Source organism: Triticum dicoccoides, chromosome 6B (genome assembly GCF_002162155.2).
Source record: "Triticum dicoccoides isolate Atlit2015 ecotype Zavitan chromosome 6B, WEW_v2.0, whole genome shotgun sequence".
Lineage (NCBI taxonomy): Eukaryota > Viridiplantae > Streptophyta > Magnoliopsida > Poales > Poaceae > Triticum > Triticum dicoccoides.
In genome coordinates this window covers 680581703-680597485 of record NC_041391.1, presented here as the reverse complement: position 1 = coordinate 680597485, position 15783 = coordinate 680581703, and the positions used below count along the sequence as shown (strand labels likewise).

At 45.8% G+C, this 15783-nt stretch overlaps 3 protein-coding genes across 3 annotated transcripts; all 3 read right to left on the bottom strand.

The window, feature by feature from the left end:
• Positions 1-516: 516 nt before the first annotated feature.
• LOC119321490 lies at positions 517-3379 on the bottom strand. Its single transcript, XM_037595149.1, has 5 exons — positions 3232-3379; positions 2766-3042; positions 736-805; positions 582-655; positions 517-537 (listed from the first exon to the last, which is right to left on the bottom strand). Exons 2-5 carry the CDS (start codon positions 2949-2951, stop codon positions 517-519), a joined length of 351 nt encoding a protein of 116 aa, XP_037451046.1. The 5' UTR covers positions 2952-3042; positions 3232-3379.
• Positions 3380-11251: 7872 nt separating this feature from the next.
• LOC119321489 (mitochondrial import inner membrane translocase subunit TIM17-1-like) lies at positions 11252-11804 on the bottom strand. The gene has a single exon (XM_037595148.1). It carries the CDS (start codon positions 11802-11804, stop codon positions 11301-11303), a length of 504 nt encoding a protein of 167 aa, XP_037451045.1. The 3' UTR covers positions 11252-11300.
• Positions 11805-14383: 2579 nt separating this feature from the next.
• LOC119321488 (mitochondrial import inner membrane translocase subunit TIM17-3-like) lies at positions 14384-14887 on the bottom strand. Its single transcript, XM_037595147.1, has one exon. It carries the CDS (start codon positions 14885-14887, stop codon positions 14384-14386), a length of 504 nt encoding a protein of 167 aa, XP_037451044.1.
• Between the last annotated feature and the right edge of the window lie 896 nt (positions 14888-15783).

Sequence of the window (15783 nt, the reverse complement as noted above, 5' to 3'; positions counted from 1 at the left end):
ATATGTCACCAGATGTGATCGTGCAATTCCATCATGGTCAGAAGCATCTCTCACTTGTTCATTTTTGCCAAAAGAAAGACATGCAATCAGCCTTGTGTAGAGGCAAACTCGCCATGTTCCCGAAGTCCTAGAAGGCACTACAATATAAAAATGGATTTCTAATGAAATAAATTTAGTTGTGAGATTTGAAATAAAAATCTCGCGAGAATAGAGATGATCAGATGGAACATACCGACAATGCACTGAAGAAAATCACGAGGCAAATGTCCTTTCCGAGAACTCGTTGTAGTAAATGTTTGAATAATATCCTTGTCATCAACTGACTTGAATAACTCCCGCTCGGTGTAATAAATCATCAAGTCATTGAACCATTCATTATTGTTCTTGCTACGCAATTTAGTCTTGATAATCTTCATTGCCGAAAAAGATCTGTCAATAGATGTCGCTGACACCAGCAATATCAAAACCAACTCAATAAGTTTGTACACCAATAAAAATACCAAATGTTTCTCAGTTTCAACCATCTTCACGGTCAAACTTTGAACATCATCAAAAGAAGAAAAAGAAGCATGCCTTTTCACTTGAATTATATAAGTGAGAAATTTCCCTCTTATTGTTCCACGGTCATCACTGGAAAAGTCATCATGATAAATTTCTGCAAGACGCACAAGCTATCAACATTAAACTTGGAGAAATAATTATAGGGGTCAAGACATGAGAAAAAATCAAGCACACCATTAGCTCCTTCACTAAAGCGGTGATCCATCTCCGCGCATATTTTGTCAATAGCAACATAAAAAAATCTCTGCACGGTAATGATGAAGCTTAGTGACAGTCCTCTTTGCTCTCCTTGAATGACCATGAACCGGTATTACTTCATCCATATTTGGCACTGGAATACTATGAGCAGCGAAAAATTCTTGAACATCACAAAATAAATCATCCCAACCACTCTCTCTTAATGTTGCCAGCTAGCTTTGACATCATCCACTAATTGCATGAATTCATGATCACCCCCCAACTATTTCCCCCCTAAATTTAAGCCCTAACCCCTAAGCTCGACCTTGAACTCTCACACCATGAGTTACATATCACACAACATAGCCTGGATATGTATAATTAATGGGGTGTGTGTACCTCGATCCGTACTTTGCATCAGTCCTACTTCCCAGACCAAGCATTCAGACTTCGGGTTGAGAGATTGTTGGCCCTAATTTCGACACAGATTTCTTACTAAAGGAAGTTGAAGCCGAAGCCTGATGAGAGAAAGGAGGGGCTGCAGAACGACCGGACAAATAAACTGCGTGGGGGCCTAGGGTCGCTTGCCGCCGCAGTGCGTCTAGCCGTCTAGGGCTCAGCCTCAAGGCTAGCCGCCAGCGCCCCTCTGTCGACCAGTCCCAGCGCTCATGCGTGAGAAACGATGAGACATGAGAGAAATTGATCGATCGATCCACCGTAGGTATTCGCTGCGCTGTTTTCTTCGTCCTGGGCTGACTCTGACTACAAGTACTACCGTTTGTTGGGCTGTGAACTTGTCAGAAATGAAGGCCCAATGTTTTTTGCCCGGGTAAAGCAAGTTAGCGATCGGTTTTAGCCCTTTATTTAATCTGTTGATCGCTACTGTTACCAACCAGCGAGCCCGGGCAAGTGCCCAGGGTCGCTGGGCGGTGGCTCCGCCACTGGGTGCGGGAATGTTCGAGTCGAATTACCAAACAGACATCGCACCAAAGCCTAACATCTAAGGGCTCCTTTGATTCAAAGGAATTTTATAGGATTACTGGAGGATTGAAATCCTTAGGATTTTTTTCCCTATGTGGTCCTTTGATTCATAGGATTGAATCTCATAGGAATTTTTCCTATGGAATCTTTTGTACTACATTTCGTAGGAAATCTAACATCCACTCCAACCTCTTTTTACAATTCCTTTGTTTCTCCTGTGCCATCAAACACTCATTGCTAATCCTATGGGATTCAAGTGGGCACCCCACTCCAATCCTATACTTTTCCTATTCCTACGTTTTCAAAATCCTACGAATCAAAGAGGCCCTAAAGCCGGATGCCCCAGCCAAGCCACAATACCGGGACTGGATCACAAACCGGCCCGTCACACTCTTAGAGGCCGCGGCCGCCGTCTTCCACCGATCCATCTCTAGAGTGTACTCTCCAGAGTATGTACTGAAGCACCAACCTTGCCAGGCCTACCGTAGAGGCCGCCGCCGCCGTCTTCTACCGATCCATCTCCAGAGTATGCATTGACGCACCTGCCGTCGACGCCACCATGGCGCCAGACAACGCCACCGTCCTACGCGCACCAATTCTGAACATTGGTCGTAACAAACCAAACGGGAGCTAATATATTTCCAATACAGAAAGATCTAAGTAGGAACCAATTGCCGGCCACTCTAAAATAAATCCAAACCCTATGAACACATAACTATGTAGGACCCACAACTTGTTGGTCAGCACAAGAACTAAATGTGTGTGAACATTCATTTTTCTACCCAATTCGAACTAGAGAAAATCATTATAATGAACACATAAAGACAAACCACAATACAAAAGCATAATTCACGGACATTGACACCATATCAAGTCTCTCTAATCGCAAGCCCTAGAAATTCCTCGCCCTTAATCTTCCAACTTCATACCAGGTAAGAACAACATTTGGCAGCTCTAACCCTAGTGTGAAGCAACCAAGCAGGCAAGCACGAAAGCAGAGCGTAACTGCTAAATGAACAGAGTTACAGAGGAGAGCCCTGACATACCTGGCTGCGCGGCCCATCCCTGCTCTCCTTCCTTGATTTTCTCGGGAAGGCGTAGTTGACGGGGAGGACGCGACCGAAGAGCTCAGCACCGTTCATGTTGTCCATGGCGGCGGCGGCGTCCTCGCGCTCAAGGAACGTGCCGAAGCCGAAGGAGCGGTGCTTCTGCGTGGCCTGGTCTAGCAGCATCTTGATGTCCTTACCTCCCCAAACAACACGAACGCCGCGTGCAGGATCTTCTCGACCACCTCCTCCGCGAGCCCACCTGCACCGACCACAACTGGGGAACGAAGCTCGGCTTAGTTCTCCATCGCATGGGAGCAAGAAAAGGCGGGGAAGCAACCAGGAGACTCCCCCGGGGAGAAACCATGCATCTCGCTGAGAAATTTCGTCGAACAGGTGGCGAGCGAGCGCGGAGAACGGCGACGGAGAGGAGGTTAATCTGGGGGAGTATGGTGCTACCGCGTACCTATGTAGAGGGTGTTCTTCTGCATCGACTGGTTCATGTCATCGTCGGCGGCGGCGGCGGCGATGAAGCGGCGGGGTCGGTAGGAGACGGGGATGGCTCGCGGGGAGGAGAACAGAAGCAGGGGATTTGATTTTTTTTCCCACCTGGAAACAGGGGCCTTGCCACGGTCGAGCAAGCTTTTTTTTTATGAGAACTCTCCCACGGTCGAGCAAGCTGCAAGCGGGTGGTGTAAACCTGATTCTTCTCTGGGCCGGGCCAGGCTTGACAGAGCCCAGTCTGAAAATTCCAAGCCCGGCCAAACTACATGAACAATGTCACTTTCACAACTTAGACAATCAATTTCGGGGCAAAACATACTGCACCATTCCTATTTTTGAATATAAAGTAACAGATTTGGTCACTTAGTGCTTTTTTTGAGCTTTGAGAGGAAAAGTGGAGCCTGAGTTCAGCTCGGAGGTCAAGCTTTCGGGCCCGGGCCGAGTGATTACATCTAGGGTGGTGCATTTTGTTGGATATGTGGGAAGTTAAAATTGCTTTGAAACATGAAATCTTTGCTTCGATGTGCCACTGAAGTCACATCAAGGCAACAAAGGGTGGCCAAAGCAGGAGATCGTAGCCGGTGTACTCGCACTTGTGGTGAACTGGTTGTAAAATGTCTGCTGTTTACAACCTAGAAGCAATACAATGCCACAACATTTCATGTCCAAACTTGAAACATAGCTTGAGAAACAAATTTAGCATTGATCATGTTAATGGGCCAAAATTGTGGCCCAACCTCAGCCAACTATCATCCGTAACATGTTTTGACTTCTTTTATTTCTCGAGCTGAAAGTCTAATTTGTGTACAAATTTGGAACACAACAAAGAAAATGGTGCATCTACGTGTTAACATATTTTCGGTCTTTAAATATGTGTAGAATCCCTGCAAAAAATGTTCACAATTTATTCTCAGTCTTTAAAAAAATCAACACTAGGTGAGCATCTCATTTTTGAATGTCTTGTTGCCGCGTCCGCTTGGTGCTGTTGTGTTGCACATGGAAGAAAAATCTTATACGACTGTCTGGGATGGTAAAGTAAAACTTTGTTCACTTTCATCAAGTTTATGGAAAAGATTGTGTTTTTTTTTGGGTGGGGATATGGGAAAAAGATTGTCAACATCTAGAATACCAGATCATCAGGAAATATATTACCATAAGATATAAATTTGGTATTGTAGATGTAGAATTTTTTTCTATAAACTTGCTTAAAGGTTATGGAGATTATCTTTGGAGAAAATCAATGAGCGGTGTATTCATAATTGGTTTGCAACCTCCATAAAGAACCACAAGACCCTTTCTTACCATTTGGACTCAAGGTGCACGTGCAAGTGAAGTCACATCGAGGCAGCAAAGGGTGGCCAGAGCAGGAGATCTTAGCCGGTGCACTCGCACTTGTGGTGGAACTGGTTGTAAAATGTCTGTTTTTTTACGACATAGAAGCAATACAATGTCACAAAATTCCATGTCCAAACTTGAAACATGGCTTGAGAAACAAATTTGGCATTGATCATGTTAATGGGCCAAAACTGTGGCCCAACCTCAGCCAACTACCATTCGTAGCATGTTTTCACTTCTTTTGTTTCTGAGCTGAAAGTCTAATTTGTGTACAAAATTTGGAACACAACAAAGAAAATGGTGCATCTACGTGGTAACATATTTTCGGTCTTTAAATATGTGTAGAATCCCCGCAAAAAATGTTCACAATTTATTCTCAGTCTTTAAAAAAAATCAACGCTAGGTGAGCATCTCATTTTTGATTGTCTTATTACCGCGTCCGCTTGCTGCTGTTGTGTGGCACATGGAAGAAAAATCTTATACGACTGGCTGGGCTGGTAAACTTTGTATTAGACTTCTAGAAGTAAAACTTTGTTCACTTTGATCAAGTTTATGGGAAAGATTGTCTTTTTTTGGTGGGGATATGGGAAAAAGATTGTCAACATCTAGAATACCAGATCTATATCAATAGCATTATAATCATCAGGAAATATATTACCATAGGATATAAATTTGGTATTGTAGATGTAGATTTTTTCTATAAATTTGCTTAAAGGTTATGGAGATTAACTTTGGAGAAAATCAGTGAGCTGTGTATTCATAATTGGTTTGCAACCTCCATAAAAAACCACAAGACCCTTTCTTACCATTTGGACTCAGGTGCAGGTGCAGGTGCATGTGGTGCAACTTACGTGACTCTAAGGGAGGTTTTGTGGCTGCGGCAATGGAATTTAAACAACACGCTCTCTACGCTGCCACAATGGAGGCCTTTGCATTGTTATTCGGTCTACAACTAGCAGAAGAGCTTGGCATTTTTTCTATTTCTATTGGGAGCGATTCTATGGAGATTGTTCAAGCTATTCGGAATCCGTCTGACTATCGGGCGTCAGAAGCAGTTATTACTGATGATTGTCAAAAGTTTTTTTTTGCGGAAAGCATGATTGTCAAAAGTTGATAAGTTCTTTCGGCAAGGTGACTATAAATCATTGTGTGTGAGAGGTTAATGAACGTGTTCATGCTATTGCACGTTCTAGTTTTATGGGGCAAGAATCAGGGGTGTGGCTTGATAAACCTCCTGATTTCCCCAGACCTCTTTTTGTAAAAGACATGGGTATTAATTAATTAAAGTTGCCGAAGTTAAAAAAAGAACCCACAAGACCCCGCTCCAGAGACTGGTACCAAGGATCGAGCCGCGTGTTTCGGATTAAATTTCAGGATTGGTTTTGCCAGATGAAACCATAAGTCTGAATTTCAGAGCAGTTGCATACGCCGACTCATACGCTCCGGGTCGGAATTTGCAAAGCCGAGCCTGAAAACAACACTGGAAAGGCTCCACGTACGTCTTAACAAAAATGAGCATAGTTCTTGAGCCGGCAAACCAGTTCAGGCCTGTCGCCGAATTGAGGAAATAAGCAGAGTGCACCGCTCGCAGCACGGTGACGCACTGACACTTGATCCTACTCCAGGTGCACCCAAGCAACAAGCCATGCCCACGCAGCATAGCATATGAGTTCATACGAATAGGTGCATTCAAACTGTCCCATTATGAGGGGGAAAGTGTACACTCACTAAAGTCTTCTACCTCCAGTACTGGCTACATTAGCATGGACTAGAACTATCTTTGCTAATCATGCTTTCGTTGCAACCGTGCTTTAGTCCACTCCTCTTAACATTCATTTCAGGAGAACACTTGCCGGTGCCCGTTGGGAAACCCGGCTCCATCTGGTAAGAAGACTGATGGACGTGCAACTTTCTCAACTTCCAGACCAGTTGTGCTGGAAGCTAACCAGGAATGGAGAATTTACAGTTAAATCCATGTATCTGGATGTTATCAACTTTAGCTCTATTCCTAGTTTGAAACATGTTTGAAATATCAAAGTACCTTTGAGGGTTAAAGTGTTTATGTGGTTTGTACACAAACAAGTCATTTTAACTAATGACAACTTGACAAAATGCAACTGGATTGGTTCTTCAAGATGTAGTTTTTGTGATCGGGATGAGACCATCAAACACCTCTTTCTTGACTGTTCGATGGCGAAAATTTTATGGCGGACTGTTCACATTGCTTCTTAATATTACTCCTCCGAATAATATCAACACGTTATTTCGGACGTGGCTTGATGGGATAGATTCCGAAACAGCGAGACACATTCGTGTAGGAGTATGTGCTTTACTGTGAGCAGTCTGGAACTGCAGAATTGATTTAGTTTTTAACAGAACAACAAATACTCATTTTTTGCAGGTTATCTTCCGAGCCACTGCGTTGATCTGTATGTGGTCGCTACTCACTCAGACGGATGACAGGGAGCGTTTGGTTACTGGATCTATCCGATGGGAGATGGTAGCTCGGGCTATATTCAATCGGTTTGGATGGCGGTCATGTAATATGATAGACAATTAGTTTTTCTATCTTTCTTTTGGCCAGCCGGTTGTGACTTTATTTTTACCTTCATGCTCTTTGTGAGCTTTTTTGCTTCATTCTTGTTGAGAGTTGAGGACCTATGTTGAACTTATTTGCTTTTTAATAAATGTGGCCGTATGCATCGTTCTGATGCAGAGGCCGGGGATCTTCCCCTTTTCTTTAAAAAAAACTTTGCTAATCATGCATAAAGTTCAGATTTTTTTTTATTGCAGTGCTATTCTCTCTGCTCATGCTGGTTATTTCCCCGGTAGGTAAGGTCACCTCTAATAAACTAAAAAACGTAGATAGGTGCACTACGGTCACTATTGGGTCAACTATTACATTTTCCTTCCGGACACATACAATTTTAACTACCTTGAGATGCTGCGACAACAGTGATTGCTCCCTTTGAGTAGTTGAGTTGTAAACTTGCGGCCTTGAGTTATAGCTTTGATCCTGAAGTCAACAAAACGCACATGGCGACTTCAAAGACAGAAAACTATCATACTTGAAATACCTCACTAGTTCAGAATCAAGCTGAAGCATAAGCGCCTCCAGAATTGGTGAATCCTAGACGAAATAGGGTTTCCCCCGCTTTATATTATAAAGTACGAACACCAATCACAAGGTAACTGCCGGGGCGAACGGCACAACAAGCCCGAAGGAAAAAGAAGAAGACAAAAATGCCAACAACGGCAGCTTGACAAGCACGAATGTTCCGCCAGCTCTGCGCCCTCGAAGTCATTAGCCGCACACCAGTCATTGAGCAACAACATTTTAAACTTGTGAAACATATGGCGAAAATATAAACTGGGCAAAGTGAAGAAGGTTTAGCAAGTCCCTGGACTGCTCCGAAATACAACTCAAGCATTGCATAAATTTAAATGGCTCACAGAGTAATCTCAACCATACATGTTTCAAGTGACTAAAGAGTACCCAAGTACCGGCATACATAATGTAATTCCCACAAACAAACTGTAGGGTGTTTGTAATCATTCTGACAACACATTACATGACACATGCACCACATGATCCGTCATCACAGTCACACGCACCCTCAGTCTCAAGTGATCCGTCGTCAGAGTCACACTCATCGTCGATCTCTTCAGGCGTAAAAATCGATGCTACCAATGATGGCATGCCATCAAGCAAAGGACTCAAACCTTCCATTGAAGTCAGCTTCAAGCTAATGAGGTTCGGGGCAGAAATACGAGTCCGGTAATCACTACCAAAGCATCCGTCGTGGATGTTAAGATGCTGCAATGAAAGGCACAGGATAGCATCCACGACGATGTCGCAACCTGACATCTTCAACTCCTCTAGCACACGGCAGCTCGACAGATCCAGAGAGCCTCCGCAGAAGGTCATGCGGCTGAACCGTAACCTCTTCAAGTGCGAGGAGACGAGAGTCATGTTGGCCGCATGGCAGACAAAGGAAATTTGAAGCGCCCAAGCTTGACATGACACGGCATGCTGGACCCACGGTTCAATTATTCTTCGAAACGTCTTACCGGACCAATCCATTCCCCGGCTATGGGAACTGATGTCACACACATTCAGAGGCACCGGGTCACGGAGGCGAAGAAGGTTGTTCACAAACGTGCTGGAGCCTTTTGTGCCGTGGCAGGTGTCGGGGTCGTCGATGCGGAGGGCGGGCACGGACTTCCAGAGGGTGCCCCAACGCCGGGCGAGCACGCACGTCCGCACGGCCTCGCGGGAGGCAAGGAATGACATCACGTGTAGGAGGAGCTCGTCCAGGAGGGCGCCGAGGCGGTCCTCACCACCGGCCACAGCCGTTTCCATGCTTTCCTCATCATCAAGCCGCTCGGACATTTTGTCGAGCGGGTGGCCTGCGCCGAAGCCGTGGAGTTGTTGGACAGAGAGTGAGTCGGTGAGGGAGAGCAAACACATGGAGAAGACAGACAAAGAATCCATGAGTATCACTGGATCAGCTCACCTGTAGCCGCCGGCGGAAGGCATCGACGACGGTGCTTGCTTTCCAAGGCAAAGCAAGACACGAGACCTCCCTCTCAGACCATCTCACTCTCTCAGTTTGTCTGTGGGAGAGGAAAGACAAATAGTATTGGTCTACACCAGCCAACGTCTTCTCTATTTATATTAGTGCTAGGCATATACAACACGTACATCTAATAATCAGATCAATACTATTTGATTGATACAGCTAACCCTAGGATACTGTATATACATTAACTAGTAATTACACCAGAGCATTTACCGGATATTAACACTAGGAGTATATGCTAGGAGAAATTCTCGCTAGCAAGAGAGATGGAAGGAGTTTATTGCCGCAACCACTGCATCACGGGAAGATATCTAATGCACCGGAGCATTTGGTGCACTAATGCACCTGATCTCTGTGACCTGCTTTAGAAGAAATAGAAAATAACCTTTTTTTAAGGACGTAACAAGCATTAAAAAAATTGAGGAGTACCATTGACACAAAATTTTAGATCCAAATTCAAAAAGCATATCTAGAAACAAAAATTACAAATCACGATGTGAACAATAGCTAATGCAATATGGACGCAACTATTCTCAGATCAAGCTCAAATGAGCCCGTATGAAGAGTAAAATCATAAAAAATTGAAAACAATTCAAATAATTCTGAATTTTGTTTGTGCGAAACATTGGCAACTTTTCTGTGTGCTTGCCAAATTTCATCAAGAAATCATATTTGTGGAAGTGGTGGCAAAAAGAAAAAAATCGACGCTCCAAAAATGCCATTTTCAAAAGCATTTTAGAGTGTTGATTTTGTTTTCTTATAATTCACTAATTATTTTTTCTTACAATTCAATAAACCAGAATAGCCAGTCATTTTTTTTTGTTAATGATCACCAGGGGTTTAATGATCCCCTAGTTATCGTTGCCCAATACAAGCCCCGCCTTGACCAAATTGCCGGCGCACCATGGTGATGAGCTAGCCACCCGCATTGTTACATCTATTGGGTCCGTGGAGGGCCGAGTTGGCCGCCACAATGGTGGTTGCCATGGCGGCGCTGTGCTCATCAAGCTCCAATGACAAGGAGATGGCGTGATCGAACGAGGAAGAGGAGGAGGAGAAGGGGAGTTCACTGAGTGTGAGATCGAGATGGTGACAAAGGGTGAGCTCGAGGAGCACCTCACTACAGAGCGTGTCGACGAGGCCACGCATGCCGCCATCTGCATTTACCCCTCGCTGCCATGGAGCACCTCACAATCGAGGCTTGGTTGACTCCACAGGCGAGGCCTAGGGCTACTGCCCGCCATGCATGGCGACGGAAAGGGCACCATTGGAGTTGTTTGCCGAGCTCACGTACCGACAACGCCGAGGCATTGGGCTCCAACAAGGGCAAAGAGCCAGATAAATGAATTTGCTTCGCTTTATAGATAAAGGCAAGACACAACACCAAGTTCATAGGAGTACATGAAAAATTATAGGTAGGTAACACGAAACACCACTTCTTCGTCATGATAGTGGCCCTTTTGCCCCGCGATCGAGCGAGCCTGCGTGCTCTAAGCTCTGGCTAAGTGCCATGTAATTGCCTCGCTGCGTACTTCGTTTGGTCAGGTCTTTCGTCCGTAAACTCTATGTTAACGATGGCCTGGAGCCTCCGTGCTCGTGTCGTCCGTTCGAGTCTATGTCCGATACGTTGCCTTATGTGGGCTTTATTAATTTAAAGCCGGACGCGTTTAAGCGTCTTCGTTCTAAAAAAAAACAGGAAACAAGTCTGCCGAGGGGCACCAGCGAAACAATAAGCTCCAACGAGAATTAAGGTTACTTTGAGTACTTTTGAGTTCAATGTGGCAATATTATGTATAATTAATCATGAATTATGTTATCCTAATCTGTGTAGCTTGTGCAAATTTGTATTTTGAGATGAGAAGATAAATTCGGGCAAAGCAGAAGACATGCTAAATTTCTGGACTCCTCAAAAAGGGTGATGGGCTAGGAAACAGATTTTTATTGCTGCACCGAATTTATATACATAAAAAATACCAGTTGGTAATATTGTTTCGCATGAGAAGCTGGAGAAATATTGGGTTATACTCTAATTTTTTAGAGATAAAGAATACAGTTTGACTAGCATGCAAAGTAAAAACAAACTTACCCGCAACAACAAAAAAGTAAACACAAACTAACAGGAATCAAACACGACGTGTGGCAGCGGCGGGAATCCCGCCGGGCAAGCAGGCGACTCAGGGGTGCTGCAGCAATCATCTGCCGCCGGTGGATGTGAGGCACCGGGGCGTTTATAGCTATGTTCGGCCATGTCGACGAGCACGCCGAGGGCCGCACCTCTGATCCCGGAGCGGCCGGCCGCGCGCAGCCCGTGACGCATGGAGAAGAGGGCGTCGGTGACGCCCCAGGCGACCGTGGTTTCAAAGGGGTAATCCGGTGCCACGGCCAACCTAATCGATTTGACGACGCCAAACCAGGCCACAAAACTGCCGATTCTGAGCGCGTTCTTGGGGACGGCCAGAGATCCGCCGGAGAGGCGTCTCCCACTCGGCGAGTTCAAGGCGCCCTCGACGAAGTTGACGACGGAGCCGCAGACGGCGCCGGAGATTGCATGGCGCCGGATCTGTTCGATGATGGTAAGTTGCGGCGTCTGCTCGGCCGTCTGTCCTGTCGCGTCCATCGGTCGATCGGCTTCCGGATCTAAATCGAGGGCTTGCAGTTTGGAGGAAACGTCTCGGGTCGAGTCTAGGGCAGTGTAACGAGTCCGATCTACCCTGAGCTCTCTTTCTCTCTCAATCGGATCTACTAGAAGGAAGGAGTAGTGGGGTTGGAGAAGGAGAGGAGGATCGCCTCTCTCTCGTCCACAAGTTTTCTTTTTGAAAGTCTACACAGATTTATTAATTGAAAATAACGGTTACATCGTCTATAGAAAAAGGTACAATATCGTCCATAGGTTCCTCAAACCACTCATTTGTCAAGGAAACTCTAGCTAACCTGGCTAATTCGTGGGCAACCCTATTCGCTTCCCTATTCAGTGTTCGAAACTAGTAAAGTCACAAGCCAAAAAAAGCAGTCATCAAAAACTGTTGCCGCCGTTCCCGCAAATTGTCCTCCATTCTTCATCGTGTCGATGACTTCCAAATTATCAGAGTTAATTATCAGACGATGACACGGTCACCTACTTAACCACCATAGCACGAAGCATGCTACTCTTGGCCCGAACACTCACACACCCAGCTCATCACACTCCGTGGCCCGTAGGGCCGGCTTCCTTGGTGCCTATAGAGACCGGTTGGGTCGACCTGTCAGGCGTGGCATTCTCCCCTCCTTGAGCGGCGGCTTGTCCCCAAGCCGCTGTTGATGGAAAACAACGACGTAGCTCGACAGGGTCTTCCCAAGTAGCCAACGAGGGAGGTAGTTTAGACCACTGCAATAGCCGCGGCTGAAGCTCGCCTTTGACTTGCACCAGCTTGTTACCCTTGATCGCCACGGGCTGGTGTTCTACTTGCAAAACTGAGTTAGCTGGTGGTAATGCAGGACTCACCCGAATATCTGGCCCAGCCACCCGTTTCAGCTGCGATACATGCACCACTAGACGTATCTTGTTGTCATCTGGTAGTAGGAGTTTGTAGGCTACGGTTCCCACCTTGGAGGTGATTTGGTATGGCCCATAGTACCAGAATGCTAGCTTCTGGTAAGGGCATTGCGCCACAGACGTCTGAATGAAAGGTTGTAACTTGAGGAATACCATGTCCCTGACTTTGAACGAGCGGTCGGTGCGATGCTTGTCAGCTTGCTTCTTCATGTCATCATGCGCGTGCTTGAGCTGTTGTTGTAGATGCTCCATCATCACTTCTCTTTCTCGCAGCCAAGGTACCAAATCTGGGACTGAACTCTCTTCCACTTGAGTAACCGCGAACTCTCTTGGTAGGTGCCCATTGATCACTTCAAATGGAGTGCGTCCAAGCGACGAATGGAAGGCGGTGTTATACCAATACTGGGCTAAAAACAACCACTTGCTCCAATTCCCAGGGCATGAGTGAACCGCGCATCACAAGTATCCTTCCAAGCATTGGTTGACTCGCTCCGGCTGCCCATCGGTCTGCGGGTGATATGACGAGCTGAGGCGCAACTGGGTTTCAGAGATCTTGAATAGTTCCTGCCAGACTGCACTTGTCAAGATGCAGTCCCTGTCCGAGATTCTAGCCAAAGGAAGTCCATGCAGGTGGAATATATTATTCATAAATTCAAGCGACTATCAGCGCTGTGAATGGGTGGGTCAAGGGCACAAAGTGGGCATATTTTGAAAACTTGTCCACCACCACCAGAATCACGTCATGCCCTCCAGATTTCGGTAAGCACGGTTACCTACTTAACCCCGATAGCACGCCGGCTACTCTTGGCCCGAACACACACACATCCAGCCCATCACACTCCCTGGCCCAAAGGGCCAGCTTCCTTGGTGCCTATAGCGACCGGTGGGGTCGACCTGTCAGGCATGCCTGACAGGTAGTTGGCAATATATGGAGTGTTTCCAAGCCCGTTGCGTCCAATAAGTTTGTACATATAGAGTATCAATGTACCTACACGAAAGGCAAATAGCATTGTGCAAAGAACGTTCAGGTTTCGCTGAGTGCGATGCTCAATATGGTTCAGAATTTGAACTGGACAGGGTTAAACCCCGATATGTACGATTCCTACATACGAGCGGTACCATTTTTCCTTACTCCTTACCCGTGCTCAGCGAATCGAGCAACAGATTGTGGCTCCTATTGGTGGATTCAGGGAAGAGGTTTTTTATTAGGTACAGAAAAGAAACTGTTATCTGCCAAATCTGTCCAAGTTTATACTATATATTTTCTACTATAAAATCTTTAATAGTTTATGTCTGGCTTGCAATAATAATTGATAGCAGGCGTATGATGTTTGGTCAAATACAGAAGAATTGCGTCGAGGAACCATTGAGCAACTCAGAAAAGATTATGATTTGATCCTCTGTAGCTCCTAGAGAATTCATAGTTCCCATTTAAGTTCTCTTGCTATTAGAACTAGAAACAGAGGACTGAGTGGAGCAAACATTAGATAATCCAAGAACCAGTTATATATGATATTGCTGCAGCAGAAATTTCCCCTATTTAGCTACTTGCGTCGATGCCTTGCAACAGTAGCATTATAAGACAAGAGAATATAAGTTTTATAGTCGACGAGTTTACGGATGAAAAACTACTACAGTTTGACGACAGAAACTAATACCATGAATCAAACACGACGACGTGTGGCGTCAGGAAATCCGGCCGGGCAAGCAGCGGACTGAGAAGGGATGCGGCGGTCGTCTTCCCGTGGTGGCCGTGAGGCAAGGAAGCGTTTTATGCTATGTTCGGCCATGTCGAAGGCCACTCCTATGGCGGCACCCATGAGGCCGGAGCGGGCGGCCGCGCGCGGCCCGCGATGCATGGAGAAGAGGGCGTCGGTGACGCCCCATGCGACGGTGGATTCAAAGGGATACTCCGGTGACACATGGGTGACGGCGCACCTAATGGATTGGACGACGCCAAACCATGCTGCACAACTGCCGATGCTGCGCGCGTTCTTGGGGACGGCCAGGACTCCGCCGGAGAGGCGGCTCCCGCTCGGCGACTTCCAGGCGCCCTCGACGAAGTTGCAGGCGGAGCCGAAGATGGCGCCGGCGATGGCGTGGTCGCGGACCTGCTCGATGATGCTAGGCGACGGCGTCTGCTCGGTCGTTGGCCTTGACGTGTCCATCGGTGATCGGTCGATCGGCCTGTTGGTCGGTTTCCGGGGGCGGCGAGGTTTGGATTACAATGTTGGCGAAGCGATCTAAATCGAGGGGTTTGCACTTTTTGGACGTCTATACTGTCGAGTCTAATCTGTTGGCAATATATTGGAGTGTTCCAAGGTCCAACCCTCTACATGTAACGAGTACGAGTCGGTCACTGCGATTTCCAAGCCCGTTGCGTTGCTGTTTCCAATACGTGTGTACATATAGACAGGGCCGGTCCTGAGATTTTGGAGGCCCGGGGCGAAACTAAAACGCGGGGCCCTTAGTATAGACATCATAATAATAACAATGAAATATGTATAAATGAAATATCTCAATAGCACTTTAATGATTTCAAAATCAGTATGTGAATCAAATAATTAATACATATTACCTTCAAATTTTCTTCTAACATTTCTCGATGGAAAATCACTTATGATGGCGTTGATGTCAATTTCATCCAATAATTTCTTCTCATTGCATAATGTAGCAATGGAGATATTAGGATAGCAACCAACTTCACTGGCATGCTTGAAAATCTGCATACTCTGCAAAAAAAGATCTTACAATAGAAGCAAAACAACTTTGTCAACATCTTTTCATTAAACTAGCCACTTTCTATAATGTTGCTCTCCATTGCTTAATCTCCTATGATAATGAGCATTTGAAAAATGTCTTCCCGCTTCATCTACAGAGTATTCTATTTGCCCCCCCCCCCCCTACGCGCTCGTAGGCCCTTTCTCAACTAAGATGTCTCCTGCTTTATTATCAAGATTATCTTAATTTCTTGGATTGTAAATATCCGGATTATGAATAGGTTATTCATAAACACTAGTAGATTGTGCATGTGCATCCAATGAATTACCTACATCTCGGAGCC

Bases quoted from the DNA above. Each gene is read 5' to 3' on its own strand.
- LOC119321490 (XM_037595149.1), bottom strand. From the start codon at position 2,951: ATGCTGCTAGACCAGGCCACGCAGAAGCACCGCTCCTTCGGCTTCGGC. The intron at 806-2,765 runs GTATGTCAGGGC...ATTACCGTGCAG, and splicing joins GGGATGGGCCGCGCAGCCAG to AGATTTTTTTATGTTGCTAT. The intron at 656-735 runs GTGTGCTTGATT...TGCGTCTTGCAG, and splicing joins CTTTAGTGAAGGAGCTAATG to AAATTTATCATGATGACTTT.
- LOC119321489 (XM_037595148.1), bottom strand. From the start codon at position 11,804: ATGGACGCGACAGGACAGACGGCCGAGCAGACGCCGCAACTTACCATC.
- LOC119321488 (XM_037595147.1), bottom strand. From the start codon at position 14,887: ATGGACACGTCAAGGCCAACGACCGAGCAGACGCCGTCGCCTAGCATC.